The sequence below is a fragment of the Trichoderma citrinoviride genome (genome assembly GCF_003025115.1).
Source record: "Trichoderma citrinoviride strain TUCIM 6016 unplaced genomic scaffold BBK36scaffold_7, whole genome shotgun sequence".
Lineage (NCBI taxonomy): Eukaryota > Fungi > Ascomycota > Sordariomycetes > Hypocreales > Hypocreaceae > Trichoderma > Trichoderma citrinoviride.
This window is the reverse complement of record NW_020194715.1, coordinates 1,567,350-1,595,082: the sequence shown is the minus strand read 5'-3', so window position 1 is coordinate 1,595,082 and position 27,733 is coordinate 1,567,350. Positions and strand designations below refer to the sequence as shown.

Below are 27,733 nucleotides of genomic sequence, written 5' to 3'. Positions count from 1 at the left end.
CTCCCCTCATCCTCATCGACTCCATTGCCCGGCCTCGTCATACCCATCAATAGTCGAGCCGTTTCGAACCAGTCGTTGCTTCATCTCAGACAGAACGTCTCATAGGCTCCCGCAATCATCACTGCCGTGATCGACTTGTTTCCGCTGCGCCATGGAGGACATCGACTTCAGCTTCATCCTCGACGATGAGTTTGACGCAGTGTAAGCGCGCCTCAACCCCCGCCATTTCAACCTACAGCCTAGGTACATTGCTTACAAGCAATGTGCAATGCCAAACAGGGCCATATCCAAGAGGGAAGACTACGAGGTTTGGAAGACGCGAAAGTATCCAGGTGAGTGAGGAGGAGAGACCAAATGCGAGCCGTCTCATATGAGTACCTAAAGGAGTTGAGTCGACTGACTGGCCGTGTGTGACTCTTCGGTTTCCTCAGCCAAGGAGCATGCGCGCAAGGTGGCCCAGAAGCTCGGCGTGCCGGATGGCCTCATCTACCTGCCGGGCCAGACGTCGCAGAACTACGAGGATTCGGACCAGCCGCCGCCCTTGAGACAGCGCAGATAGTACGTCTTCCGGTTGGCATCTACCTGCCTCGTACCTCATCCAGTAACACACGTCTTCGCAAGCCTTCGCTTGTCGCTGACCAGAGCCCGATGCCCACAGCTTCTTCTATCTCACGGGCGCCAACTTCCACGACTGCTTCGTCACGTATGAGATCCGCACAGACGTCCTCATCCTCTGGATCCCTTACGTCGAGCCGCGCCAGGTGCTGTGGTTCGGCTCGACGCCCGACACCGCCAAGGCCAAGCAGATGTACGACGTCGACGAGGTGCGGTACTCGAGCCAGCTGCCCAAGTTCCTCGAGTCGCGCCTCACGTCCACCAACACGCTGTACGTGCTGCACGAGGACCAGGCGCCCGCGGGAGCCCGGCAGCAGACGCGGGCCAAGATCAACCACTGGATGCTGCAGCCCGCCATGGACCGCGCTCGCTGCATCAAGGACGAGTACGAGATCGCCATGATCCGCCAGGCCAACGACGTCTCCAGCGCCGCGCACCGCAGGGTCGCCGAGATGCTCCTCCGCCTCTCCAACGAGCGCGAGATCGAGGCCGTCTTTCAGGCCGTGTGCTGCGCGCGCGGCGCCCGGTCCCAGGCGTACCCCGTCATCGCGGGCGCCGGCGCCAACGCCTCGACGCTGCACTACGAGGACAACGACCAGCCCCTGGACGGCAAGGAGCTCGTCGTCGTCGACGCGGGCTGCGAGTGGCGCTGCTACGCCAGCGACGTCACCCGCACGCTGCCCATCAAGGGCCGCTTCTCGACCAAGGCGGCGGCCGTGTACAACCTCGTCCAGACGATGCAGGAGGAGTGCATCCGCGCCATCAGACCCGGCGTCCACTTCTACCGGCTGCACCTGCACGCCGCCGCCGTCGGCACCGTCGGCCTGCTCAAGCTGGGCATCCTCAAGGGCGACGTCGCCGAGGTGTCCAGGGCCGGCACCATCAGCGCCTTCTTCCCGCACGGGCTGGGCCACCACGTCGGCCTCGAGGTGCATGACGTCGCGGGCCGCCTGCCGCTGATGACGCTCCTGAACCTGGGCCTGGACGGCGGGAAGCGCGAGATGATTACGGCCGAAGCCCTGGCCTGGATGAGTGCGGAGCTGGGCGACGAGGAGCCAGTGGGCTCGCGGGCCAAGGGGACGAGGGAAAGGGCGCTCCTTGAGCCCAACATGATTGTCACCGTCGAGCCGGGCATGTACGTTTTCTCTTCTTCTTCTTCTTCTTCTTCTTCTTCTTCTTCAAGCTGCCTTGTTTCTTGTTCAGCACTTCGTCACCGTTGGGTGTGTAGAGTTACTAACGAGACAAACAGCTATTTCTGCCGCGAGTACATTGAGGGCTACTTCCTCAACAACCCGACGCACGCCAAGTTCATCAACAAGGAAGTCCTCGAAGGATACTACAGCGTCGGGGGCGTCCGCATCGAGGACGACATCCTCGTTACCGAGGACGGGTACGAGAACCTGACGTCTGCGCCCAAGGGCCAGGAGATGCTTGACGTTATCAACGGCCAAGCGGGTCGCAAGTGAAGGTGTCTTTCATCCCTTTTTTCTTGTTTTTCTTTACCCCTTAATGATGAAATCTTATGATTTGGATTGAGAGGATCATATGGGTAAAGAATGGTCTACCGTATGGGATGGAGGTGGGTTATCGTACAAAGCATAATGTTTTTCTCTTGGATTGGTGATTTTTTTCGTCCTTCTTCTTTTTCTTTTTCTTCTTCTTCTTCATGGCACTTTCAATTGTTTAATGAATTTGATGTCGACGTAGCCGGCGATGCAATACATCTATACACAGCATAGCAGACTGCCATAGTTTCGAAATTTTGCCTCATTTCTCGTCTTTTCCCATCGATTCATGTACGCATGCTATATATATCAGAGGTATATAACTGTAAATAACCGCAAAGCCCACCCCACCCCAAAAAAGGGAATAAATGCGACGTGCTTTATACAAAGGGCTCCCCTTCGCCTTTTATCTTTGTTCCAACTCCCCCTTCTCCCATCGTGACCGCTGTCAATCCCCCGTCTCAGCACCACCATCTTGCGTCTGGACAAGAAATCATCAAAATTTTAGAGGTACTTCTTTGGCGAATTCGCCTTGCGCCGCTTGTAGAGGACGTACGCCGCCACCAAGACCACCTGCGTCCCGACAATGACGGCAATGAGCCGGCCGTGACCGGGCACGCTCTCGGTGACCCTCTGGGTGAGCGACATGTGGTGCGTGCGCAGGGCGCCGTACACGGCCCTCTCGTTGGCGGCGAGCTTCTGGTGCAGCTCCGAGTTCATGTTGCGCACCTCGTTCTCGAGGGCGACGATGCGCTGCTGGAAGGCGGCCAGCTGGTCGAGCAGCGCCAGCCTCGAGTGCAGCGCCGCGAACTGCTCCTGGACCTCGGCGTGGCGCTGCTCGTCCATCTGGTGGTGGCGCGAGACGGAGCGGTAGACGGACGCCAGCTGGTGGTTGGTGCCCTGCAGGCGGTTGTGCAGGTCCTGGAATTGCGCCTTGGACGTCTGGAACACGTCGGCGTCCTGGTCGGCGATTTCCTCCCACGAGTCGTCGGACCGCTTGTTGGTGCTGCCGCCGGGCTGTTGCTGCTGGCGCGAGGGCTGCCGCTCGGTGTAGGCAAACTTGCTGCCGCCGTCGTTGCCATCTGGGTTCTCGTTGTTGTTGTTGTTGTTATTGTTCGTGCCGGCCTTGACGTCGTGGCTGGACGTGTCCGACATGACCACCATCTTGAAAATCTCAAACGAATCCGGGCTGTCGGGCGTCGAGGCGCTGATGCCCACGTGGTAGCCCGTCGGCAGGCTGACGCGGCTGGTCTCGAAGCACGTCTTGCCGTCGATCTGGACGCGGAAGCTGTCGGCCGTCTGGCGCATCTTGACCTGCGACGGCCGGCCTAGGTTGCGGTAGCTGTACTGGCAGTGGCCAAAGGCCAGCTTGTCGACGTTGTGGTGCTGCGAGTAGTCCGTCGACCCGTCGTTGAGGAAGCCGCGCAGCATGCCGCCCTGGCCGCCGTGCGAGTCGATGACCAGCACCAGCCCCTCGAAGCGGCCCGCGTTGTAGACGCTCTTGGTGCCTAGGTTCTTGCCGTCGCGCGCCAGCCAGATGTTGAGGTTGCCGCCCGCCCTGTCGGGCCCGCTGGCGCGGAAGTCGACGTCGACGATCCAGTTGGCGTGCCGCAGCGGCTCCTCGCTCCAGATGGCGCCTCGCGCATTGCCCGGCGCAACGGGCGTCAGGATGACCTTGCTGGACAGGATCTCGGGCAGGCTGGGCTGGCCGGAGACGACGAAGCCGGGGATGTGGCCTGGATTGTCCGCAGGGCTTATTCTGCAAGGCCGGGGAGGACGCAGAGGACCGCAAGTATTAGCTATCCGCTGCCAGCGTTTGCGATTTTTTGCTTCTTCTCGGAGCCATTGAGCTGCGCGACCTGCGCAGACCACAGAGACAAAGATACTCACCGCCCCGCATATCCAAAACTGAGCTCGCTGATGAGGAACTGAGCTTCGGCGAGAGTGGCGCCCAGCAGGGCTGCCAGCGCCGGGGAGAATCGCATCGTGAGGATCGACGAGGGGGAAGCTTCTCAGACCAGGTTGTCGATGCAAGGAGGAGGTCCCGGTTTCTGCTTCCAAAGGTAGTAGTAGGCCAATGCAAGCTGAGTCTGTATATATATATGTAACAGAAAAAAAAAAAGAGGAGAGAAAGGAAAACAGAAACGCAACGAAACAAGGGAACAAGAGGAAGAAGGAATCGCTGCCCGTCTCAAGCAGTTGAGAGAGGGTTGAGAAGACGGAAGAATAAATGGCAGAGGACACTTTGCACTAGAGGCGCCGAGGCTCGCACTTCCAATATGGGGATCTGGAGCAAGGACGGAGTAGGTACGTGCGTTTTTTGCGAACAGCGCCGCCAAGCCGGACAGCGTCGCCGAACGAAGAGAAGAACAGAATGGCAAACAGAGGCTAAATGAAGCAAGAAAGGGCGCTCAATTGATAGAAAGAGGCTGTGAATAGGCTGTTTGTCAATGCGAAATGACGACGATGCTAATGTCATTACCTACCTGGTAGGTATCTGGCATCAAGATACTTACCTGAGGTATTGATTCTGGGTACGGTGTACAAGTACCGCAGGGCCTCACCATTGACTTACACCGCATCCCGGCCTGTGGCTAAGCGTGGCGGGGATGGGGCCTCTGCAAAGGCAGCGCTAGACCGGATGGAGAAGCAAAAACAACAGAAACCCTCCTAAAAGGCAAGGTACTGACAAAGTACCGCAAGTACCGGGTAAAGCTTGCGGCCAAGCCAATTTCAACCTGTGATTTGTTCTCTACCTTACCTTTGGACCAAGGTAAAAACCAACCACCACCACGTCGAGCTGCCGTAAGGTATCGCGGGACTCGGTCCTTTCCCTCGAATTGCTGCGCGACGCCATGCGGTAGCCATTCCGTATCCCTGCAGACACAATGGCAGAGTCCTACCCAACCCTGACGCAGTGCGCGCTGGTGGCCGCCGCGTTCAAGGTCCTCCTGTTCCCGGCCTAGTAAGTTGAACTTGAATGCTCCCCGCGATAACCGAGCCACGTATGACCAGATGATTGACACACCCGGCCGCTGCAGCAAGTCGACCGACTTCGAAGTCCACCGCAACTGGCTGGCCATCACCAACAGTCTCCCCTTGTCCCAGTGGTACTACGAGAAGACGTCGGAATGGACGCTCGACTACCCGCCCTTCTTCGCCTACTTCGAGTGGCTGCTCGCCCACGTCGCGCGCCTGGTAGACCCGGCCATGGTGCGCGTGTACAATCTGGGCCACGATAGCTGGGAGACGGTCTACTTCCAGAGGTTCTCCGTCATTGTCACCGAGCTGCTCCTGGTCTATGCCCTGCAGATGTTCGTCGACTCGTCGCCCCTGCAGTCCAAGCGGGCGGCCCAGGTCGCCGCGCTGTCCGTCCTCCTGTCGCCCGGGCTGCTCATCATCGACCACATCCACTTCCAGTACAACGGCTTCATGTACGGCATCCTCGTGGCGTCGCTGGTCCTGGCCCGCAGCAAGTCCACGCTGCTGCAGAGCGGCCTTGTCTTCGGCGCGCTGCTGTGCTTCAAGCACATTTACCTCTACCTGGCGCCGGCCTACTTCGTCTTCCTCCTGAGGGCGTACTGCCTGTCGGCGCGGTCGGCATTCCGCCCCAAGGTTCTCAACTGCGTCAAGCTCGGACTCGGGCTCGGTGGCATCTTTGCGGCTGCCTTGGGGCCCTTTGCGCTGATGGGGCAGATCCCCCAGCTGCTCAGCCGGCTGTTTCCCTTTTCCCGCGGGCTGTGCCATGCGTACTGGGCTCCGAATGTTTGGGCGCTCTACTCGTTGGCGGATCGCGTCTTGATTCACCGTGAGTTTGCGCCAATGTCGCTGTCAACTTACACACCAAAGAGTTCAAATTAGGCTGACATCTCCGTAGTTGCACCAAAACTGGGTCTGCCTCTCAAGGCCGAGGCGCTCAACAGCGTCACTCGTGGCTTGGTTGGCGACACGGCCTTTGCGGTGCTGCCCGAGGTTACGCCCCGAGTATGCTTCGTCCTGACGCTCCTGTTCCAAATTCTGCCTCTGATCAAGCTTTTCCGGCGGCCGACTTGGGAAAACTTCATAGGCGCCGTGACGCTGTGCGGGTATGCGTCGTTCCTCTTTGGCTGGCACGTGCACGAAAAGGCCATCCTGCTGGTCATCATCCCCTTCAGCCTCATCGCCTTGCGGGATCGACGGCATCTCAGCGCATTCCGCCCCCTCATCGTCGCGGGCCACGTGTCGCTGTTCCCGCTGATCTTCACTCCCGCCGAGTTTCCCATCAAGACCATCTACACCATCTTCTGGCTGGTCCTGTTCCTCATATCGCTTGACCGCATGGCGCCTGCGTCCAACCAGCCACGCGTCTTCCTCCTGGATCGGTTCAGCACGCTCTACATCGCAGTGAGCATCCCTCTCATTGCATACACGTCCCTGTTTCATCAGGTCATCTTTGGGAAGCGTCTCGAGTTTCTGCCGCTCATGTTTACCAGCTCCTACACTGCGATAGGCGTGGTAGGCAGCTGGGTGGGATACATGGTTGTGTATTATACGTGCTAGGACTGGCGGCGTCCGAGGATACGAACAAGCAGAGAGGAGAGCATGCGGGAGCGGAAGAGAGACAACGGGAACCCAAGTAGAATCGCAAACGGGAAAAATGATACCCTGGTTAAAAGAAAGACAGAACTCAGCAAAGGCCAATTCAGGTCCATCTCTCTGATTCCCTCGTCGCCCGAGCCCCGAGCAAAGGCAATAATTCCGCGCCGCCTGAAGTTCGGCATCGAGGAGCGGCTTAGTCATATTGTAGGGTCGGATAGCGGGGCGCTCCACGTGAGGCGAGGCTGACGATTCCCGTTCTGTGCTGAGCGAGTGGAGCCATGGTTGATACCGGGGTGTGGCGGCATCGACAGGGGGAGAGCGGAGTGGTGACCGTGGAGAGAAGAAAAGACACGGTTCGAAGGGGAAGGGCGGGGAAGGGGGGGGAGATGCCGCATTGAGCAAGGACGGCTTCAACGCAGGTTTGTCTGCAATGGGCCTGCCCGGGAAACGAGCTGCCAATTGGCACGGGGAGACGTATATACTCTCTTATGGCCTCTATTCTTTTGCCTCTTCCATCGGGGGATGCAAATGGCCGGAGTGCGGAATGACGTCAGGGCTAGTGCGGATGGTTGCCGGATCTGGAAATCAGGGACATGTTGAGCGTGCGAACGACGATGAGCAAAGGGCACTTGTAGTACTACTGTACTACTGTAGATGAGGTAAAGGCACATACATGGGAGAAGATGGAAGTCTAAGCGCTCTTCTAAAATTATATATGAGATTGTGTGAGGGCTTGGGTGAAGTCGCACCTTGAATATATGGTATATGGTGGTATACTGCTAGAACATCCTATGAACCATCTAGATGAAGTTGATATAGAAAATCTTTTGGTATCGAGAGCAAGATTCGCAATTTCCTTCGCGTATGATAAAGCTCCTCTTTTATGTCTCTGTGATTATTGCTCCTCTCAAGTGCGGAGGGGACAAAGAAAGCTGCTCTCAGCTACGCGATCTACGCCGCTGAACGTACACAAGCATAGATCAACGGAAAATTGGAGGATGCGCGCCTTTTAGATCATGCCGAAATCGGCGGTGTCCAGGGATCAAAATGAGCCCAAAAAGCCCTGTGTTGTGGTGGTGCGGAGGATGGTTGGGGCGTGGAAGAGAGAGGGCAAGACGGGTAGGTAAAATGGGAATGGCTGCTTTTTTCTCCGGCGCATTTCATTTCCTTCCTTGGTCTTGTCTTAATCCACGTCTCAGTCTCTACCACTGTATTTAGAAGAGGATTTTGGGGGTGAAAGGCCAGGTTTGCTTTGATGGCTTGGGGATGGGGAGGACGAAAGGAGAGGAAAAGGGCCGGTAGATGAAAGAGAGCGTGATGGAGATGGACGGGAGAGGAGCTGGACCGGGGGCTGCGTGCGTGTGTCTCGGGTGTGGCAGGGAACAAAGGGATTGCTGGGCGCGGGGGTACGTGGAGGGTACATCCAACGACAGTGGACATTTGCTTTGTAGGGGGGCGCTTTATGAAGGTAAGCGGGGGGAAGAGAACCGGCGCGTAGGTGCATACGGGTAGAGGCGGGCGTGTTGATTCGTTCTTTTGGACGAAGTTTGGTTCCTTAGCAAGACGATCTGATTCATAGCTTTGGTAGGTATTCATCGTGGATTGAGCAGTTCTGGAAGCGGACGGCGGCTATCTAATGGTGATGGAGGGCCCGATATCACGGGAGACCAACGTCAGAAACACCACCATATCTGCTCGCAGCTTCAGGTCTAATCCAGGCTGAAGTGTCCTAGCAGGCACTCTGAATTGCTCATGTGCTCATCTATGGATGTGATCTTCAACTCTGCAGGCTTTGAATCTACTACTCACTGATCAATTGTCGGATCATCAGGACCCAGATCCCATTCGCATCCTTCCAGCCAGTGCCGAACCCTGTTTGATGCATAAAGGTCCCCCGGTCCCCGGCGCATCCTCCTGTACCCGCCAGGTACCTCCCATCGCGCCCTGCTCCGTCGGCGCTTCCACCGTAGGTACCAGCCGAGTACCGCAACGTCCCTCAGGCGCCCCCAAGCAGCCCGTACTTGCGTGGTACCTCGCCCGCTAGAAAGCTGGCGCTGTTGCCGGTCTCCACGGCGGGACGCCGTTCCCCCCCAAAGCGCATCTGCTAAGTACCGCTAAGTTCCGTGGCAGCTCTCCTTCTCCCGCGCAATTCTTTTTTTTTTTTTTTCCCTCCCCTTCCACGCCTCCGTTGCACGTTCGCTCACCCTCAGTCGCGTCTCGTCGAGCCTTGACGAAGCTTCAACCACCGCCTCCGGACCCAGGAAATGCCCGCCAGGCGTCCCTGCGAGCTGCCCGGACCGCGTCTGCTGTAAATCCCTGAAAGCCTGCAGCCCGCGCAGCCTCGTGTAAGTGCGGCAATCAGCATCGCACTTCAGTCGAGACCGCCAGCCGAAATCTGCCAGCATCCACCACCACCCACCTCCTCACCAGCCACCGCGAGACTTTCTTTTTTTTCCTCTAGTGCTCTTCCTCTTCCAAACCTTTCAGCCCTTTCAGCCTCGCCCGCGTCTGAGACAGCCGTACCGCAGCGCTGGCCGGACGCAGACGCAAGATCCTCGAACCGCGATCCTCGAAATTTCGATTTTTCCGTCCTCTCGTCTTCGGCCTCTCTTCGCTTCGACCGCGCCTCGTCAGTTGCGTCGACGCCGGATGCCTGTGCTGCCGAAGCCCTCGATTAGATAAACGCGCCGAGCTCCCGAATTGCTCTCTCCCCTCCTAATCTCGCGTCGGTGGTGGATTCTCGATATCGTTTCTCTTCGTCTTCTTTCTTTTCTTTTTCAGACCAACGCACTCTCTTGCCGCACTCGGGCCTGCTTCCTATAGCCACCTCAGAAGCGCAACGCAACGCGCAGATATGGTATGCTGTTACCGCTTGGCCGCCCAAGTTGTGGCCCAAGTTGACTTACACGCTCCGCTACAAACAGGTGCTTTTCAAGAGAAAACCGGTGCAGTTTCTCCCCCCGGCGGAGGTGGAGGATAGTGACACCGAGGTATGTTGAGCGATTTCTGAATCACTGATGGTCGGGGCCGCGTTCGTTGCCTGCAGAAAAGACAAGAGGCAGAGACGGAGATATAGGGCTAACTTACTGGGATGATCAATTTTAGGTCTGGCACATCCCTCAGACTGGCGAAATATTTGCTTCGTACGAAGACTACCTGAACCGGTAAGCTGCTTCGTCTACCGTTTTTCTTTCTATACACCTTGCCTACTGTGAGCCACATCGCTGACCGTCTTCTTCATGTGTAGCATGGATTTCTATAAGCAGGTACCACACTCTAACCCTCATCCGTCCCCTCTCCCTTCCATCATTCCCACGCCGCACGGAAAGCTGGCTATGCAACGAAGCAGGCACTTACTGAACTCGGCATTCTCTATAGCGTCGGTTTAATGATGAAATTACAGGCCACTCGGGTCTCACCTTCTTTGAGGCTTACACTAGCGAGGTTGGTTCTGCTTTGCTCCGGGCATCCGTTCGAACATGTCTGGCTCACATTCGTTGCTCACAGCGTGCTGGTGGTCAAGAGGTAGAGGCCGCCTTTCCGGAGGCGCTCAAGGGTCCCATTCTGCGCAAAGTCCAGTTCCAAACGATTTCCCGTCTCGATAACCTCGTCGACATGGTCTTCGACGAGTTCAAGGCCGATTTCTATCCAGGGGAGGATGTCTTTGTCACGCTGGACGAGTTCAACAACGAGCGACGACCCTGTCTTGTGCGGGAAAAGACGACCTTTGGCGCAAGGATCTTGCCGGACGGCTCGAGTTCTCTTCCGACCAGCCGGTATCTGGTCGTACTCGGTGGCGGCTCCGGGCAGGAGCAAATCGTCACAACCGACAACCTGAGCCGTGAGCGCGGCGCCTTCACCAAGTCTATGCTTCGGTCTTTTCTGAAGAGGACAATCCACCGAGAGGCCTGGAACGGGGCCCCCTGGCTCGTCAAGGATGGCTACGCCAAGCAGTATCATATTGACACCAGGATTCCTCCGCACCTTCGGCACGACACCAAGATTCAGGAGCGCAAGCAGCTTTTGGCCCAGAAGCGTGAGCGCAGCTTGATACAAGACGCCAACGGGCACAGCCCAGCCGCGCAGACGGGCCCGGTACGACTGCCCGAACTCAAACCCGCTCCCAAGAGCCACAAGGGGAAGCAAACCCCCGGCAGCGCGGTCAAGGGCCTCAAGTGGCCCACAGACATGACATCCGACGGCGTCAATGGTGTTGGGTATCCGAGATACGATGATGAGCGAGCTGCTTTACCACGTGAGCCGACTCCCCCGCCTCCGCCGCCGCCGCCCAAGTATCCCATCGAAGACCTGCAACTGGAGCCGCGGGAAGGCAACGTGCGACCCCAGCTCAGGTTCATGTGCAGAGACCCTCCCGTTCATCAAGAAATCGAGCACGATTTGCACCGCCAGATCGACATGGAGACCGTGGGGCCTCTTTTGGAGACGTGGGACACGCTCAATGTTTACTGCGAGATCTTCAAACTCGACTCCTTCACCTTCGACGACTACGTTCAAGCCATGTCGGTGGCTTCGAGCAGCACCCCGGTTCAGCTCTTCGACGAAATCCACTGCTCCGTGTTGAAGATTCTGGTCGACTCTGAAGCCGACGGAGGCAAGGTGCGAATCACGCTGCCAGAGGTAGAAGAAGACGACAGCGACAAGGATGACGATGACGACGAAGAGAATGGGGAGGACAGTCGACGGCAGAGCATCGAGCTCGACGACATCCCGGTCGCGAGGGCTACACGCAGCAGTTTGGCGAAGCTTGAAGCGGAGAGGCTGGCAGCTGAAGCGGCAGCAGCCGAGGAGGAGAGCCTCCGTGCCGAGCTGGAAACTAAGAATCGCGCTGAGGAACTCATGAAGGAGTTCGACTGGATCGAGCACCTACGGCAGCGGAACTTTCAAAAGGGAGGCTGGCAGAGGATTCTGGTTGGCCTACTTCATCAGCTTTCCAAGAAGGAGCGCCTCCAGCACGCATGCGAGGAGCTGCTGCAGCAGCTGGTGCCTGCAGAGATGGTGCCCTCCCCGGAGAATGTGCAGCAACAATACGACAAGCTGGACATCAACTACCGCGTCAAGGCGCTGCAGATCATCTGCATGCTGACGATGGAGACTAAGGCCGTCAGAGGCTACATGGAAGACTGCAGTGAGACCATGACCAAGTATCGCAAAGACAAGATTGAGTGGCAGCGACAGCGGAAGCAGGCGTAAGTTGACCTTTTTTTTCTCTCTCTCTTCTCCTTTTCTTTTTCTTCACCCATCCACCATTAAGGAAGAACGTGTCACTGACTCTCTTCATCTTGTTAGCATCGAGGAGCTCCGGCAACTGAATGAACAACGCAAGCTGTTGATGCCGGAAAACGAACCGGCGGAGGAGGCCAACGGTACGCCTGTCAAGGAGGAAATAGACGTCAAGATGGTCGACGCCGACGAATCAATCGTGAGCAAAGAGGAAGACATCGAGGACAGCCAGGACGAGACTTCTAGAAAAAAGCGCCGGAGCCGTGTCTTGACGGACAAGAAGAAGAAGCACGAGGACGAGGAGAAGCTCAAAAAGGCCAAAGAGAAGGCGCTCGAAAAGACCAAGCCGCAACAGTCGAAACAGTACATCAAGCTCCTCAAGGACATCCAAAAGAAGGAAGAAGTGATCAAGAAGTGCGAGGAAGAGGTGGCCATCATCGACAACGATCTCCGGGAGGCTGACTGTCCAAGAACCCGCGTCCTCGGAAAGGACAGGTTTTGGAACCGTTACTATTGGTTTGAGCGGAACGGCATGCCATATGCCGGATTGCCCGACAGTTCCACGGCGCATGCGGCATATGCCAACGGCTGCATCTGGGTCCAAGGCCCCGACGACCTGGAGCGAGAAGGATACATTGAGCTGCCGACGGAGCTCCAGAACGAGTACAAGGCCAAGTTTAACATGACTGTCCCGGAGCGCAAGGCGATGGAAGAGGGCGAAACCAGCGTCTTCACTGCCAGGCAATGGGGCTACATCTCCGAGCCCGAAGACCTGGACCGACTCATTCGATGGCTGGATCCCCGAGGGTTCAACGAGCTCAAGCTACGAAAGGAGCTGGTCACCTACCGTGACCGGATAGCCAAGCACATGGAGAATAGGAAGAAGTATCTCGCAAGCAACGACCCTGAGGGTGACGAAGGCGACAAGAAGGAGGAGCCGAAACGGGTCAGCTCGAGGATTCGAGAGAAGACACCCGATCCTCCGAGTTACCGCTGCCTGCAGTGGCAAAACACAATGGCCCTGGAGGACCTGGGACACCTGCATGGCGATCCGCCGCCGCCGCCACGACCGAAGAAGCAGACAAAGAAGCGTGAGGCTGTGGTGGAGGCGGCACCGAGACCTGCGACGAAGACACGACGCAAGTGAGGGAAGAAGATGGAGACTTGGCCTTGTTTTTGTCACTTCCTTTGGCCTTTTCTGGGGCCGAGGATCCATAGCACCTCTCGTCTGCGCCAGCTTCCGAAGGGCTTGAAGAGGTTAGGATCATGCCGGGGCTTGTGAGCAGCAAGTCGCAAGCAGCTTTTCCCCGTTCCATTGTGGCGTGTGGCGATCGAGCATAACGTATCGTAACGACTGATGAGACGGGCCCGTGTTAGAATTAGACTGGAGTTGGGAAGTCAACGCATGGAAGGCGGTGCTCTTGTTTCCTGCGTTTTGTGTATTACCCCCCCCTTTCTTTCTTTTTTTTTTCGCCTTTGCAGGCTGCAACATTGGCTGCAAGAGGGAAAGTGATGGCCTATATATAAGTGGCTGCAGAGGCTGGTGTTGGTTACTCGGAAACGGTCGATTGTCTTTTGCAAGGGGGAGCCGCATGGCATGGACGGAGCTCTTTATTTGTTTTCTTCTCAGCGGTCAGGGCTGCGATTTTGTTTTCCTCTCTTTGTGAGACGTCCTGCTGGATGTGTTTGGTGAAGCATAAGCAAGGTATGAAAATTGTGTCCGCGTGCCAGCTTTGGGACTTGGTTGCCTGTGAGTAAGGCAGGGAGATACAAAGAGATTCATTAAGAGCAATCACCTTGTCAAATGTAAACGGCGTCGAATTGGGTGGTTTTCTTTTTTCAGTCTGAACTACTCCGTAGATCTGCCTTGTTTTGATCTCGATATCAAAGGCACGTTGAGTTATAGAAGAAAAAAACCATCAGGGGTATAGACCTATCTGGCATCTCCAACGAAATATTTTACAAAAAAAAGGTCAAAAAGAAACAAAGAAAGAGAAGGAGGTAATGTCAAAAAAAAATCACATCTTTGCCGGCGCCGCCTCGTCCGCGTTCCCTTCCAGCCTCTTAATGGTCTCGGTGCTCCTCTTGTAGCCGTCCTCGCTCTGGAGCAGGTCAATGTACTCGCGCACGCGCGGGAACTCGGCGGCCCAGGAGCCGCCGCGCCAGGCGCCCATTCCGTCGAGGCTGCCGCGGGCCTCGAAGAGCGGGAAGCTGAGGACGATGTCGGCGGGCGTCAGGTGGTCGCAGCAGAGGTAGCGGCCGCCCGAGGTGCGCAGCTGCTGGTCGAGGAAGGCGAAGTGGCGATGGACGTTGGGGAAGATGTAGCTGGAGAGGATGCGGTTGGCGACGGCGGAGGTGATGGGGCGGATGAAGATGGGGACCGGCGGCTGCTTGAGTTCTGTTGCCCCCAAAGTTAAGAAGAGCAGTTAGTATATATATATATATATATTATTCTGAAGAGTTGATCAAAACGCACTTCCAATCACCAGGCTGAGGAGCAGGTACGGCATCAGGCTGCCCTCGCTGTAGTGCAAAAAGTACTGGTTGCGCAGCCAGGCCTCGGTCTCGCCGCCAAACTTGCCCTCCATGCCGGGCTTCCACTTGTGCGGCACCAGGCGGCGGCCCTCGGGGAAGTGCTCGCAGAGGTACTGCGCCATGTGGCCGCTCTCGGCGAGGACGATGGGCTCCTGCTGCTGGGCATCGCCGCTCGGGGGAGGAGGAGGCTTGATGACGACGACGGGGGATTTGCCGAGGGGGTGGACCTTTTCGAGCTCCGGGGGCGCGAGGCCCTGCTCGGTGCGGTGGTAGAGCTTGATGTCGAACTTGACCTTGAGCTCCTCGAGGAGCCAGAGGAGGCTCTGGGAGCGGGAGCGGTTGAGCCTATGGGGAGGTTGAAGATGCCCGTTGAGTCAGTATCACGACCCTTGGAGTATTGAAGCGGCGGGTTGGGGATGCTGTAGCAATTGTACATATGACGTACCAGTGCAGAGTCACTTGCGGTTGCTGCTCGTCGGAAGCCATGGTGCTGAATCTACGACTGCGTCCTGTTTGTGTGGCTGGATGGAGCTGTAGCTGTAGCTGCAGCACTCGCTGAAGCGGTGCGGTCACTCTTCTTATATGCAGAGGGCGGCGTATCGACGTCATACCCACGAAACAGTAGAGGAACCAGCACTTGGGGCGTAAAGTCGGCCAAAGAGAAACGTCATGAGGGCAATGTGCCTCGGCAGATGTGCAATTGGGAATTTCCGAATCAAGAGCTGGGTCACTCAATTAAGCCAAAGGCGAGCAAAGTATGTAGGTAAGACGGAGTAAAGTGGTTATTGATAGTAGTAGTACTCGTATGCAGTAGTAGTATGGAGTATCGAGCAGAATCAGGACCAAGTCCCCGGGGCTTTTTGGTCTAGAAGCGCGTCTTAGTGCCGGCCCAGCTTGTCATTTTCGGCAAAAGGCGACGTCCTGGTTTCTCCGTGCCTCGGGACGGACGGACTCGGACGTTCCATGCGGATTGTCAGCATTCACGGAATTGGTGTTTTATTGCTGTTGGGACTGCACAATAGGTTTATTTTGGGCATCACGGATATACAGAGTTCCGGAGCTGATATGGACAAGTAACTCGTTTCAACTTGTCGTCCCTTTGGTACCCTAAGGTACCTAAGTAAGGTAGCTTTCACGTCAAGCTGCATGAGGCAACCTAAAGCCTTCGTGTAAGGTACTTGAACTTGTACCTCGACGCCCCGATAGAGCATGCGCCACATTGACAGTCAGAGTGCCATCGTATGATTGGCTGCTCACCGGTCAAGCCACACCCATCGAAAATGTTGCGCCACACCACTCAAACTCGACCTTTCAGCAACATTTCTTCATTATTGCCCTCAGACCTGTCCATAACAACCTCCTCGGCCAGTGCCCCCTCTGAGCCATTGAGCTCTGCGCCATGCACGCATCAAGAAGCATCTGCTCAAGATGTGCCTCGCAGATCCGCTCAGTCCAGACCCGAGCCCTCGGAGGTGCGGCGCTGTTTGCGTCTCTGAGTGATGCAAATGCACCCTCGGATGCATCAAACATAACCCCGGACACCCACCAGAGGACCGCAGAAACAGCTAAACGGCAGCCTCACAGCAATGCTTGGGCATCTCCTCCCAAAAGGAATACTCGGAGGAACCTCTACCGGCCGTCCGGCTTTTCAAAGAACAAGCCGCTCCGGCCCTCGGAAGACTCCGCCATCGCCCTCTTCAAGGATGTCGTCAGCCCGCAAGCCAAGACAGCCGCGTCACAGTCGTCCTCTCCCCTCGGAGAGCTGGAGATTGCGGCCAAGATCAAGGAGCTTTCTGTCAAGCCGGTGGATGCCCTTGAGAAGCTGCACGTCTTTCGGCAGACCATCTGGCCGCACCTCGAGCAGTTCCACGGCCGGATGCCCAAGCATCTGTCCATGATCTCGACCCAATTCCTCGAGAGGATCTGCGACGAGATTGCCGAGCGTGGACTTACTGGCCACGGCATCGAACTGTCTCGGCTTTACAGCGGCCTGGGAAGACCTGATCTCGGCTTCAGGAACCAGCTCGTCCTCAACGTCTGCCACGCTCTCGTTTTCGAGCAGCGAGACTCGGCGGGTCGCGCTGCCCTGATGGACGAGCTCGCCGGCTTGTGGAAACACATCTCACAGCTTCACCGCCCGAGTCAACGGCGTGAGCCACTCAAGTTTTCCTTTCCCTCGGCGCGAGATGTACGGCAAGATATTGCAGAGAGTAACGCGACCAATCTTCACCTTGACCCCACGACCAGGGCTCTTGCTGCTCTTTTCCTGCAATTCGAACCGGGCGATGCTCGCGATATCATACCGGGACTCTTAACCACCATTGCTGTTCTCTCAGATTCCCGATTCATCAGAACTAACACGTATGCCACCATGGCACCGTTGTTGAACCTGGTGGCCGTGGCCCTCGACAGCAACAGAGGCGCTGCAAGCGAGGCCTATGTCTCCGGCATGTTTGACAACCATGCTCAACTTCCCTCGGCAGAGAAGATGTCCGACATCAAATCTTATGTGGTGCAGCAATGGCCACAAGCCCTTGAAATGCTACACAAGGAAAACCCACCCTGGCGCTCAGGCTCCTCGTCCAGTCTCACAACTCTGCACAGCCAGCTTCGTTCGGCATACATGGCCCGCGATCTCGCCTCCATGTCCTCCATTTGGCAAGAGTTCAAAAGGCTGCTGGAGACGAAGCCGGAACTTGCAAATCAGCTGCGCAGGAGTGCCGAGTTCTTGGACTTTTGGGTCTTCGTCTGGTGCGCGTGCCGCCGCCACAGGCATCTGCAGGAGACGTTCGACTTCATGCAGCAGCTCCAGATACACCCTACTCTCAAGACGTACACGGGCATGATGCACGGGTGGAAGCTATGCAAGGATACGGATCGGATCGAAGCCCTCTGGCAGAAGTTGGCGGGCGCTGGCCAGAAACTCGACTCCCACATCTGGACGGAACGCATCTCCAGCCTGATCGAGGCGGGCAAGCCCCAAGCCGGCATCGAGGCGCTCGCAGAGATGCTCGCCCTGTGGAAGCAGGCAGTGCAGAAGAACGTCCCCCACACGGCCGTGCAGCCCACCATTGAGTCGGTCAACGCCGCCTTCAAGGGCCTCATCCAAGTCGACCGCAAGGCTGCCTTTGACGTGCTCAAGTGGGCGGGCCGCGAGAACATTGAGCCCAACGTGCGGACGTACAATGTACTGATTCGCCAGGCCTTCCGGGACGACTCCCCCGACGATGTGCAGACGCTGCTCAAGGTCATGTCCGAGCACGGCATCGACCCGGACCCGGCCACGTTCACCATCATCCTGGAAGAGGTCATTGGCAGGATGGGCGAGGCCTCGGCAGCCGACCAGGTCGAGGCCGTCCACTCCGTCTTCCAGGACATCCAGCGCGCCGGGCTGCGGCCCAACCAGGAGACGTACGGCAAGATGCTCTATGCCGTGTCGTCCCTGGCCAACGGCAGCGACGAGGCCGTCGCGGCCGTGCTCACGCACATGCGCGACAACACCGACTTCAAGGTGACGCCTCACATGGTCACCATCCTCATCGAGCGAGCCCTGGGCCGCGATCCGCCCGACATGGGCGCCATTGACACCCTGCTTGCCGGGCACGGCTTCTCCCGCGTCAGCGACGGAGACCAGACTCTCTGGGAGCGCGTCATGAGCGCCAACGCCATCACGGGCAACACGGACCGCGCAATGGACATCTTCCACGACCTGCAAAAGGCCGGGCGGCCCGTGACGTCGCTGCCGTGCCTGACGGACCTGCTGTGGGCGCTGCTGGGAGCCGACAAGCGCGACGAGGCGAGGCACGTCGTCGACGTGGTGCTGGACTACAAGACGGGCGAAGGAGACTGGGACGGAGACTTCAAGGATGAGCGGTACTGGAGGCACCACTTCTGGTTCCTGGCCAATGAGAGGGGACTGCTCGAGGGGAGGGAGTTGCCGGACGTGTTGCGTGCAAGTTTGCGAGGCTAAGCGGCGTTTTTTTTCCTTGGATATACAATGGATTTCGTAGATTGGGAGTTGCCTAGGTAGGTATTCTTCGGGGTTGTTCCATGGCCTCCAAGGGATGTAGTTTATCAGATCATGTTACAAAGGGAAATGTCAATGAGAAGCAATGGTCACACGCATAAATATCTCACTCAACACTGCTCTGGTGGCGGTTATCCCCCCTTTTGTTCTTTCTCTTATTTCTTCTTGATGCCAGCATCATGCCTCCAACTACGTCGTTTCCATGGCATCTCCTCCCGCTCCAGCATCTTTTCCTCCTCCTCCTCCTCCCAGCATGGCCGCCACCTTCTCCAGCCCTTCCACCTCGCCCTTACTCAGTCCCGGCCCCTCGCCCTGCCACTCGCCGTCGCGGACGGCGCCCTCCGGCCCAAGCTCCAGCCCCACCACCGTCTCGAGGTACTTTCTCGTCGACGACTCAATGTACTCTGCGCGTTCTCGTCTCCATCTCGCTGCTGCTGGCGGCGATGATGATGACTGTGAAGAAGATGCCGCATCATCGCCTGCTGTTGGTAGGGAAAGCTCGGGCAGCAGCTGCCTCAGCGATCCCGACAGCGCGCGCAACGCCTGCAGCTGCGAAAGCGTAAACTCGGCCGTCGTGGTGATGGGCTGCTTGCCGCCGCTCTCTTCAAGTCCGCCTCTATCGCGCAAGAAGGTGAATGGACTGGGCGTTGCTGCTGCTGATGTCGTCGTCGGCGCCGCGCCGTTTGAGGCTGTGGAGGGTGTTGTTTCGTGCTCGACGACGACTTCCGTCTTGGTGGCTTTGTCGGACCGGGGGGCGATGCCGAGGAGGGATCGCAGGGATCGGAGGAGGGCGTCGTTGCGGGCCTTTTCGGCCTCGAGGACGGCGTTGAGTTTCTGGCTCGCTTGGAGCCGTCTGCGGAGCGCGGTGATGGATTCGGGAGACGGCCTGTCGGCCTGCTGCGGCGCGGAGGCGTCGCCGCTGTCGGGAAATTCGAGGCCGCGGTAGTGCGAGAGGCGCATGTACGGCTGGTCCTGCGGCCGGACGGTGATGATGTTCTGCATGACGTAGAGCTCAAAGATGTCAAAGTTTTTGTCGATGGAGGCGTTGAGCAGCGTCTCGAGCTGGTGGGTGCCGTTTTCGATTTCGAGCTTGGCGGCCTCTTCGGGGGTTTGGGACTGGGGCTGGTCTGACTGCTGTTTGGGTCTCTTGAAGCCGAGTTTGTGAGGGGGGATGGAGAGGAGGAGGCGTTCGACGGAGTCGAGGGCGCGGTCGGCGAGGACGTTGACGGTGTTTATGATGTCGTCGAGGAGGGACTGGCGAGATATGTCAGTTGCAAGCATTGATAGATGGGGTAGACACACAGAGAGAGAGAGATGCGTACGACGGGGGGATAGCTAAAATGCTCCGTCAAGAGCTCATAGTCGGAGTTGCTGGCGGCCATGGCGAGTTTCCGCGCGCCTGGCGATGAGGAGCTGGTGGGTGTGGACGGAAGCCTCCTCGTGACGAGGCTGATGAAGTAGTTGGCGCTGGCTTATTTGGTGGGCAATTGCCGACAAGGCTGCGACGCGACGAAGGCGCGTTTAACCAAGTTTTTTTTTTTCTTGCCTGCCAGAGGTTCGTTGCGGCTGATGTGAGTTGTAAGTACGTTGTGTCGCAAATGGTAGATCTAGTAGCGAACTGACATAGAATAGGAACCGAGGAAATGCAGTGAATATGATTCTTCAACAAGCCAATCAACCAATCGTTCGTATCAGTCGTGGTATAATAAGGATGCACAAACAAACCATCAACGATCTTTCAAGATCGCGAGTGGGGCCAGTGACATGGTAACTTGAGCCTTGGAGCTCCAACCTCCGTCGTCAGCACAGTAAGGTACAGTACAAGTACGAGTACGTACCTTGACACCTCCATGGTACCCACTCCGGCTGCGCTTTCCTCAGCTCTTATCTATCAATCCCATCTCTCAAGGCGGTGGCCTCGCCGATCCTGTCCGGATTCATCCCAAAGCTACTCACCGAGACACTACCATTGTGTACATTATTGCGACTGATACTTCAGATTCTGCACCCCCCTCTTCCTCTCTTATTCTTGTAGTATCACCGAATCTTCTACGCCCTCTGCCTTCAATACTTGTCCGCCGCCCGTCATGTCCAAATACGCCGAAATGGCCAAGGGCAAATTGTCCGCGGGCCGCGAAAAGGCCTCGGACTTCAAGGGCAAAGCAAAGGGCAAGGTGGTACGTCCATCTCGCATCGCATCCCATCGCATATTGACATTTTCGCCAACGCATTGAGCCCTACAAGTTGCAGCGACACAATGGCATGGCACCGGCTGATCCGTTCTATTAGACCAAGCACATCCCCGGACGAGGCAACAAAGACGACTCCAGCGATGGTCCGTCTCACGTCGCCGCCCCCTTGAGCTCCCTCCGTGATCCAAACTCGTTCGCTCCTCCGCCCAAGCGTACCGGCTCCGCCCTCGCGCCTCCGCCGCCTCCCTCCACAGCCAAGCGATCCGTCATCATGGCACCGTCAAAGTATCAAGACCCCCACGGGCCAAAGGTCGAGCCGCCGCCGAAATTCGCCGACGAGAGGCAGCTGCAGGCGTACGAATCTGGGGGGGAAGCCCAGCCAGCATCGTCGTCGTCGCCCAGGCCCTACCGGGTGGACACGACGGGCTTGTCCACGCAGCATCTCCCGCCTCCGCCGGTACGCAGGGACAGAGACGCCGCGGGCGGCCGGAGTCCGCCCTCGTACGATTCCGTGGTCGGCGCAAGTTCCGGCGACGCCAAGGCACCGAGCCTTCCCCCGAGACTGCCTCCGCGATCTGGTTCCGGAACGCCGGATCGGACGGCCAGCCCGCTATCGACGCTCGGCGTGAGCTCCAGCAACCTAAACCAGGGCGCCGTCAAGAGGCTCGGCGCTGCCGGCATCTCCGTGCCCGCCTTTGGCATTGGGTCGTCGTCTTCGTCCCCCAGCCATGCCGATGCCGATGATGCGGCGGCGGGTCCGCCGAAGCCGCCTCGGCCAAACGCTACGCCGCCATCCCAGCTCAACGAGCTGCAGAATCGCTTCGCCAGGCTGGGAACGTCAACCACTGTCCCCAGCGAGCCTGCTGCTTCCCCTACCACAGCCCCTGCTGCCACCTGGGCGCAGAAGCAAGCTGCCATCAAGGCAGCAGCAGCTACGCCACCGTCGCCATCTGGGTCGGTTCTGGGCCTGGCAGGGAAGAAGAAGCCTCCGCCTCCTCCGCCAAAGAAGAAGCCCAGTCTGTCGGCCAGTCCTGCTGCTGCTGCCCAGGGCCAAGGTCCCGCGCCACCACCTATCCCCCTGTCGACTCGTCCGTCATTTTGACCAGTAATTTTTCCTATTTGTCCTCGAACAGAGGGAAACGCGGGCTTGTACTTGTAGGAAGTGCAGCGAGGAGCATGTCATTTCATTCTTCATTTGCATTCTCAGTTCGCATATTGCACGACAAAAGCTGTATGTTTCTCGTTCTGGAGTTGGGAATAAAGGCAGGGATTGCATGTTCATTGTCACATTGCTTGTAACGCAACGGCGTCATGGCGTTTCACTTTGGATTAGAAATCAAAACATGGAAAACGGCGAATCTTGTTGGATCAATATTGTTTTGGTTTTTTTCCCTTCGTGTTTTAGATCATCTCCCGCTTGCGTCTCCCAGCTATGAGGCTTTAAAGGTATATATGTCATGCGCCGAGTGGAACGCAAAAGATTGGACTCGTAACTTTGTCTCGTACTTCCTTCTCTCACCCGCACTCGTCCCCTCGCGATTTTTATTTAGAAAAAGAAGATTGGGGCATTTAGACCTTCATCTCAGTAAGACCGTGCTTCCAGACAATGACGTAGGGGGTGACACCATCCTCGCGGTAGTTGAGGAGGACGATCCTGGAGCGGGAACACATCAGTCTATGAACACACAACGAACATCCACATAGAAGCGTTCGCGAATTTGTCTTTTCAACTTACATTCCATCGGGGTTCATGGACTCGCCAGTGTAGAACTCAAAGTCCTTGAAGTTGGGCAGCAGCTTCTCCTTGACGTAGGTCTGGGCACCCTTCTCGAAGGCGGTGATGGTCTCGGCGTCGGCACCCTTCGCCTGGAGGGCGGCCTTGACAGCCTTCATGTAGCCTAGATAGAGAGAACGCAGATAGATGTCAGAAACATGCATGTCCTTCTATACGCGATTCTGGGTTTTCCCGCTTGAGGGGCGAGGCGAGACTACTAACCCTTGAGGTAGGCGAGGTAGCCCTTCTTGTCGAAGCTGGTGGACTGGAGACGGAAAGAGTGGACGATGTTGTTGACCTTGACCTCGGCATCCTCAACACCCTCGTCGGCCTCCTCGGCGGAAGCATTGGCACCGGTGTCTGTGAAGAAGAAAGAGCGCAAGTTAGATGATGGTGCTTTACGAAGACTTGTGGGGGGTTGAACGATGTCCCGCTTTCGCTTTCGCTGTCGGTTTCAAGCTGTTCTGAGCAAAATCTCTCTCTTGCTCTCACTGAAACCGTCTCTCACTCTCCTTTTTCTCTTCCGTATGCGCCCAACGCAGTAGACGACAGCGGGCCGCAGAAAAAGGAGAGGCGCCAGGATGAGAGACAGAGAGACGAAGCCCAAGCGAGAGGAAACGTTCTGTTTGTGGCTTGGGATATTGGAAGGGTGTTTTGTACGCACCGACGTGGACGGCGCCCTCGGTGATCATGGCGCAGTCGGCCTCGTAGACGATGCCGTCGACCTCCTTGAGGTCATACGAGTCCGAGATGATCTCGTCGTCGGTGATGATGTCCTGTCAACATTTGCGGGGTTAGACATGGCTCTTGAACTTTTTTTTTTTTCCTGTCCCTTCCAATGGCGGGGTAAAGAGAGAGCACACAATGGTAGAACAAGCAAAATAGGGAGACTGAGGACTGGAGATTGCAGGACGAACCTTGTAAATAATCATGGCTGCGGCTGTGAATCTACAACGAAAGAAGTATCGAGATTCGGTATAGGGAGAGGAGAAATGGAAGCGTAGAAAGATTGGACAGGGAGAGGGGGATTTGTATAGAGGAGAGGAAAAGAGAGGAAAGAAACGGTTGGCGATGGTGGGAGCGGATTAAAGTGGGCGGCAAGACACGGGATTGGCTGGCTGTTGACTTTTTTTTTTTTTTTTTTTTTTTTTTTTTTTTTTTTCCTTTTCTTTTCTTGGATCATGTCCTTGTTCTGCTTTTCTTCCTTCCTTCATTGGCTCTTCGCCCAAGTGGGGATTTTGAGCTTGTTTGTCCAAGCAGAGCAGCTGATTGCCACAACGCGTGCCCCGCAAGAGAGAGGAAGCATTCAACTTCATGCTTTTGTACTTTGGTGATGTCGCTGCTACTAATGTGTAAGGTGGGTTGAGTAATCTTGGTGTCAAGCTTCTATAGGACTGCTCATGTATAGAAGGCGGCAAGAGGACAGAGCAGTCAGAGAGCTCAGCCACAGAAGATTGACATTGACCCCGAGTGCTATACTGCAGTAGACAGGACCTCACGGCAAATACTTTCATGTATCAGAATCAGGTTGCAAACTTTCAATTCTCTCTACCTAACATTTTCCACCCATCCTGCCATACCTCGAGGCAATTAATGTAAGCAACAAGACTAAGCGGGTAACGAAAACAAAAAAGATTAAAACGGGCAAGCTGGAGCGCGCCGTTGCCATGAAACCACAAATCCCTCGAATATCCCCAGACCGAAAATGAGAACCGGAAATGAAAACCGAAAGAGGGCCGCAAGAAGCCAGGCCATATAACGCACTTCCGCATGCACAATCTTCATCAAAAACCCTCTCCAGTACACTCTCCCAAGAGTGATTCGCGCATGGACCGCCATGCCACGCGCTCACCAGGCTTTTGCTTCTTGCTTCTCTTGGCTTCCCGCCCGCCTCTCCTACCCTCTTCGACATCACCCACTCCAGCGTCATTCTCCTCTCCGTTGGCGTTTTTCGACTCCCTTTTCTTCTTTTTCCTCTCCTCGACACCTTCTTCCCCTCGCTCGGTATTGGTAGACTTCTTCTTCCTTTTCCTCACCCTCTGCCGTCTCTCCGGTGCCTCTCCGTCTGAGTCGATAACGATGACAACTCTGTCTGCCACAGCCGGCGCCACCTTCTTCTCTTCATCCGAGTCGCAGTCGCTGACGAAAAGACTTTCTTCTTCCACCACAGGCGGTTCGGTCACGGCATCTACAGCCGTCTGCTGGGTGCCTAACAGCTGGGCCTGCAGCGCTCTGATGATTTGGTCGTGTTGATCGATCCGATGCAGCATCTCCTCCCTTTGGATCAATTCTCCCGAATAAAGGATGGTCTTGAGAGAACGGAGATTGGCCTGAAGCCGATTTCGAACCTCCGGCTCCGAAATGTTTGCAATTCCGGCATCCAGATCACGCAAGACGTCAAGGGTGGATGGCGCGTTTCTCAAAGCTCGCGAGACAGGCTCGGGCTCAGCCTCAGGCTCAGGCTCGGCCTCGGGCTCGGGCTCTGGCTCAGACTCATCTTCCGGCTCGGGCTCAAGCTGTTCCGGCTCGGGCTCGGGCTCAGGATCCCTTTCTACCCATTCAAAGTCATGAAGATCGGCCTTGGCCTGCCCAAGCCAGTCGACGATTGTGTGCTTGCGCGATGCCTCCGCCCAGATACGCAGTGTCTGCTTTGCAAAGTACGGCAGCACCCTGACGTTCTTGTCGGTGAGTACTCGCATAATGTCCGTTTGGATGCTGCCGTTCCAGCCCTCATGCTTGAGTCGATTCACGAGAGGCCGCACCTGCACCATGACTTCGGCACGGGTGACTCGCTTGGTTGTCTCCCTCACCGGGGAAGATCTCGGCTGCACTGACACTGGTGTAGGCGGAGGGGGAGGCGGGCGCACGGGTACTCCTACAGGCGTCGCTGGCGTATGCGCAGGAAGAGGAGGACGCACAAACACTCCCGCGGCCGATGTTGGTGTAGGTGCCGGGGGAGGAGAGCGCATCCGTACTGCAGCAGGCGTGGCTGGTATAGGGGCAGCAGGAAGAGGACGAGCAGGTACTCCTGCAGGCGTCGCTGGCGTATGCGCAGGAAGAGGAGGAGGACGCACAAATACTCCCGCGGCCGATGTTGGTGTAGGTGCCGGAGGATGAGAGCGCATCCGTACTGCTGCAGGTGTCACGGCCGCAGGCGTCGCTGTTAATCGAAACGGCAGCGGCGTCACAAATAAGCTGGGTGACACATTCCGCACCCGAGTGGAAGATGATGCTGCAACCGAGTCTGGTGACATGATAAAAGCCGATCGTGCTTTAAACGGACGCTGCGCTGGGGTAGCAAATGGGAATGGAGTTGCGACTCGCTGGCTGGTTTGTGCAGCTGCTCGCGATGCATCTTCTTGTCTGGCTTGGATCCTTTGTTGAAGTAGGTTTTGGATAGGAGACTCCTCCGTGGCCGGAGCCTCTCTGCCTTGATGATTGACAGCAGCGTTGAGGTTTCTAGGCGTGCGGTTTGCTGGGGCTGACTGCCCAATCTCACGGTTTGGCTTTCGCTGATGCTCGGCATCCAGGGAGACGTTCCATGGTTGGTCCAAGGGGAGAACATCGTCGTCAGAGTGCTCGCTGAAGAAGTGTATGGCGGTGACAGCTTTTCGATTGCAGTCATACTTTCTCAGGAACTCGGCTTTCTGGTCGTCGAGTCCCACCTGGTCATATAGAATAACCTGCCGCATTGCGATGATGACCACCAGCATTGGCGCTGGAAGGCAATGCAGCAAGTTGCTGGCCTCGGTCAGAGCTTGAGCCCTGACCATGAGCCATGCCATTGTGAAGTAGCCATCCCAGTCGAGCCAACTGGTGGCATGAAGAGCTTTTGTGTCCCAGCATAGCTTTGTGCAGGCTTCGAGAGTTTCCGGATACAGGTCTGGGTTTGATCCAACAAAGCGAAATATGCCGCGGATGAGCGAGTCGTAGAAGTCTACCTCGATCTGAGGCGTTATCTCGCTGCTGCGAACATCGCGAAGACGCCTGCGAAGGACTCCGGCGATATACAGTTGAGCCTTTCTCGGCAGAGGCTTGACAATGGGGAGAAGCTCTTGAGACTGGGGGAGGCCCTGCATTGTAGGTCGAGAGAGTTGTTGAGCTTTCTGTAGAAAGCTGGAGTCAGTTATGCGAAGCTGTGATGACGTGCACGCGAACAGACTTGCCTTGTGGAGGGAGGAGGAGGAGGAGGAGGAGGAGGGAGAGAGAGCTCTCGGGCGACGCGCAAGAGATGGAGAAGGAGGAAAACTCTAGAGGAGAAAAGTTTCGAAAACGAAAGAATGAAATACTGCTGCCTCGAAGGCGGTGGCAGCGCCGGCAGCTGTGGAAGGTGTTTCGCGAGTGCCTGCCAGCTGTCGGGGAGATTCTGCCACCAGCGCGCACCACTGCACGCAGATTCTCTGTTTCAGCGACTGCATCACCCAGCATTAGGATCGCGATGTGCTTGTAGTTGCGGTGTGCTCCTGGTATCGCTGTCTGCTTCTATCTGTGCCATCTCTATAGAGGCATACGGAGTATAATTCCACCCTACGGATGTTTCGATCCTCGATAGCTTGGCCAAACTGGGCTGCTGGCGCAAACATTCTTTCCTTCAGTCTCTCCTTTGTGGTTTGTTGGGTCCGCCCAGTCTCCTTCCTCTCGGTGACCTTCAAGACAAGGCCATCCTGTGTTGTTGCTGATGTCGGTAGCAGAAGATGTGCACTCTGAGATATCAACCCCGTACCACCTTAGCTACGCATGTGAGTGCAGCAGCATCAGAGAAGCTCAGCTGGAACAGAGCAGAGCCAAGAATAGTCATGGAACCAGTTCAACAATGATCAACCATCTGCATCACACTCCTTTTATCTAGACATCCTTCAGACGAGCGTCTTGCTGATCTACCAGTGTAACAACACACCCTACCTACTTTCAAGTTATGTCTTGAGTGCATCTGTGCCCCTTCTCTGAGTAGTACCAATACACCAACAGATCCCAAGAGACGGCTTGCAGCACAGGTAGATCTACATCGCACACATTGAGTCCTGCGAGGACCAACCACGACAAGCCCAGGATGGCATCTCGAGCAATGACATAAGCAGCTCGCCCAACTACACCACAGGATACGGCATTATCACGATATCTTCCCAACCAGGTATGTACCACCAATGTAGTTCTCAGCTCGTGTTAAGTGGTCTGATCCAACACGCGACAAAACACGCCCAAACCAATTCTTGGCTCCAGGGGAAATTCTTCGCGCTAGACTGTTCGGGTTGGCTCCACGGGAATT

The 27,733-nt window shown here is 56.5% G+C and overlaps 10 protein-coding genes across 10 annotated transcripts; 5 read left to right on the top strand and 5 right to left on the bottom strand.

Moving 5' to 3' along the window:
• Nucleotides 1–151: 151 nt before the first annotated feature.
• On the top strand, nt 152–2,081 carry BBK36DRAFT_1159581 (hypothetical protein; the record flags this gene model as incomplete). Its single annotated transcript, XM_024894214.1, has 5 exons — nt 152–201; nt 280–332; nt 432–558; nt 659–1,750; nt 1,865–2,081. The coding sequence occupies 5 exons, from the start codon at nt 152–154 to the stop codon at nt 2,079–2,081; spliced, it is 1,539 nt and encodes a 512-aa protein (XP_024749871.1).
• Nucleotides 2,082–2,624: 543 nt separating this feature from the next.
• On the bottom strand, nt 2,625–4,105 carry BBK36DRAFT_1119095 (concanavalin A-like lectin/glucanase; the record flags this gene model as incomplete). The annotated part of the gene is made up of 2 exons (XM_024890550.1): nt 2,625–3,879; nt 4,011–4,105. The coding sequence occupies 2 exons, from the start codon at nt 4,103–4,105 to the stop codon at nt 2,625–2,627; spliced, it is 1,350 nt and encodes a 449-aa protein (XP_024749870.1).
• Nucleotides 4,106–4,906: 801 nt separating this feature from the next.
• Nucleotides 4,907–7,000, top strand: BBK36DRAFT_1135451 (glycosyltransferase family 57 protein). The gene is given in 6 exon segments (XM_024892652.1): nt 4,907–4,923; nt 4,934–5,085; nt 5,162–5,928; nt 5,998–6,694; nt 6,758–6,769; nt 6,811–7,000. The coding sequence occupies 3 exon segments, from the start codon at nt 5,009–5,011 to the stop codon at nt 6,657–6,659; spliced, it is 1,506 nt and encodes a 501-aa protein (XP_024749869.1). The 5' UTR covers nt 4,907–4,923; nt 4,934–5,008; the 3' UTR covers nt 6,660–6,694; nt 6,758–6,769; nt 6,811–7,000.
• A 2,552-nt stretch (nt 7,001–9,552) lies between these two features.
• BBK36DRAFT_1169137 (hypothetical protein) lies at nt 9,553–13,086 on the top strand (the record flags this gene model as incomplete). The annotated part of the gene is made up of 6 exons (XM_024895271.1): nt 9,553–9,555; nt 9,623–9,688; nt 9,804–9,862; nt 9,946–9,964; nt 10,077–11,905; nt 12,006–13,086. 6 exons carry the CDS (start codon nt 9,553–9,555, stop codon nt 13,084–13,086), a joined length of 3,057 nt encoding a protein of 1,018 aa, XP_024749868.1.
• Nucleotides 13,087–13,957: 871 nt separating this feature from the next.
• Nucleotides 13,958–14,960, bottom strand: BBK36DRAFT_1119669 (glutathione transferase; the record flags this gene model as incomplete). Its single annotated transcript, XM_024890614.1, has 3 exons — nt 13,958–14,337; nt 14,416–14,819; nt 14,920–14,960. 3 exons carry the CDS (start codon nt 14,958–14,960, stop codon nt 13,958–13,960), a joined length of 825 nt encoding a protein of 274 aa, XP_024749867.1.
• Nucleotides 14,961–15,873: 913 nt separating this feature from the next.
• On the top strand, nt 15,874–18,444 carry BBK36DRAFT_1159577 (hypothetical protein; the record flags this gene model as incomplete). The annotated part of the gene is made up of 1 exon (XM_024894213.1): nt 15,874–18,444. The coding sequence occupies one exon, from the start codon at nt 15,874–15,876 to the stop codon at nt 18,442–18,444; it is 2,571 nt and encodes an 856-aa protein (XP_024749866.1).
• Nucleotides 18,445–18,732: 288 nt separating this feature from the next.
• On the bottom strand, nt 18,733–19,883 carry BBK36DRAFT_1090036 (hypothetical protein; the record flags this gene model as incomplete). Its single annotated transcript, XM_024889013.1, has 2 exons — nt 18,733–19,755; nt 19,824–19,883. Coding segments are annotated over 2 exons (1,083 nt in total), but the record flags the coding sequence as incomplete, so codon positions are not given.
• A 705-nt stretch (nt 19,884–20,588) lies between these two features.
• Nucleotides 20,589–21,795, top strand: BBK36DRAFT_1159575 (hypothetical protein; the record flags this gene model as incomplete). Its single annotated transcript, XM_024894212.1, has 2 exons — nt 20,589–20,678; nt 20,791–21,795. The coding sequence occupies 2 exons, from the start codon at nt 20,589–20,591 to the stop codon at nt 21,793–21,795; spliced, it is 1,095 nt and encodes a 364-aa protein (XP_024749864.1).
• Nucleotides 21,796–22,138: 343 nt separating this feature from the next.
• On the bottom strand, nt 22,139–23,505 carry BBK36DRAFT_1135450 (translationally controlled tumor-associated). Its single transcript, XM_024892651.1, has 6 exons — nt 23,385–23,505; nt 23,132–23,243; nt 22,690–22,827; nt 22,429–22,591; nt 22,258–22,347; nt 22,139–22,195 (listed from the first exon to the last, which is right to left on the bottom strand). Exons 1-5 carry the CDS (start codon nt 23,397–23,399, stop codon nt 22,263–22,265), a joined length of 513 nt encoding a protein of 170 aa, XP_024749863.1. The 5' UTR covers nt 23,400–23,505; the 3' UTR covers nt 22,139–22,195; nt 22,258–22,262.
• Nucleotides 23,506–24,251: 746 nt separating this feature from the next.
• Nucleotides 24,252–26,546, bottom strand: BBK36DRAFT_1201555 (hypothetical protein; the record flags this gene model as incomplete). Its single annotated transcript, XM_024897176.1, has 3 exons — nt 24,252–24,578; nt 24,633–25,342; nt 25,538–26,546. The coding sequence occupies 3 exons, from the start codon at nt 26,544–26,546 to the stop codon at nt 24,252–24,254; spliced, it is 2,046 nt and encodes a 681-aa protein (XP_024749862.1).
• Between the last annotated feature and the right edge of the window lie 1,187 nt (nt 26,547–27,733).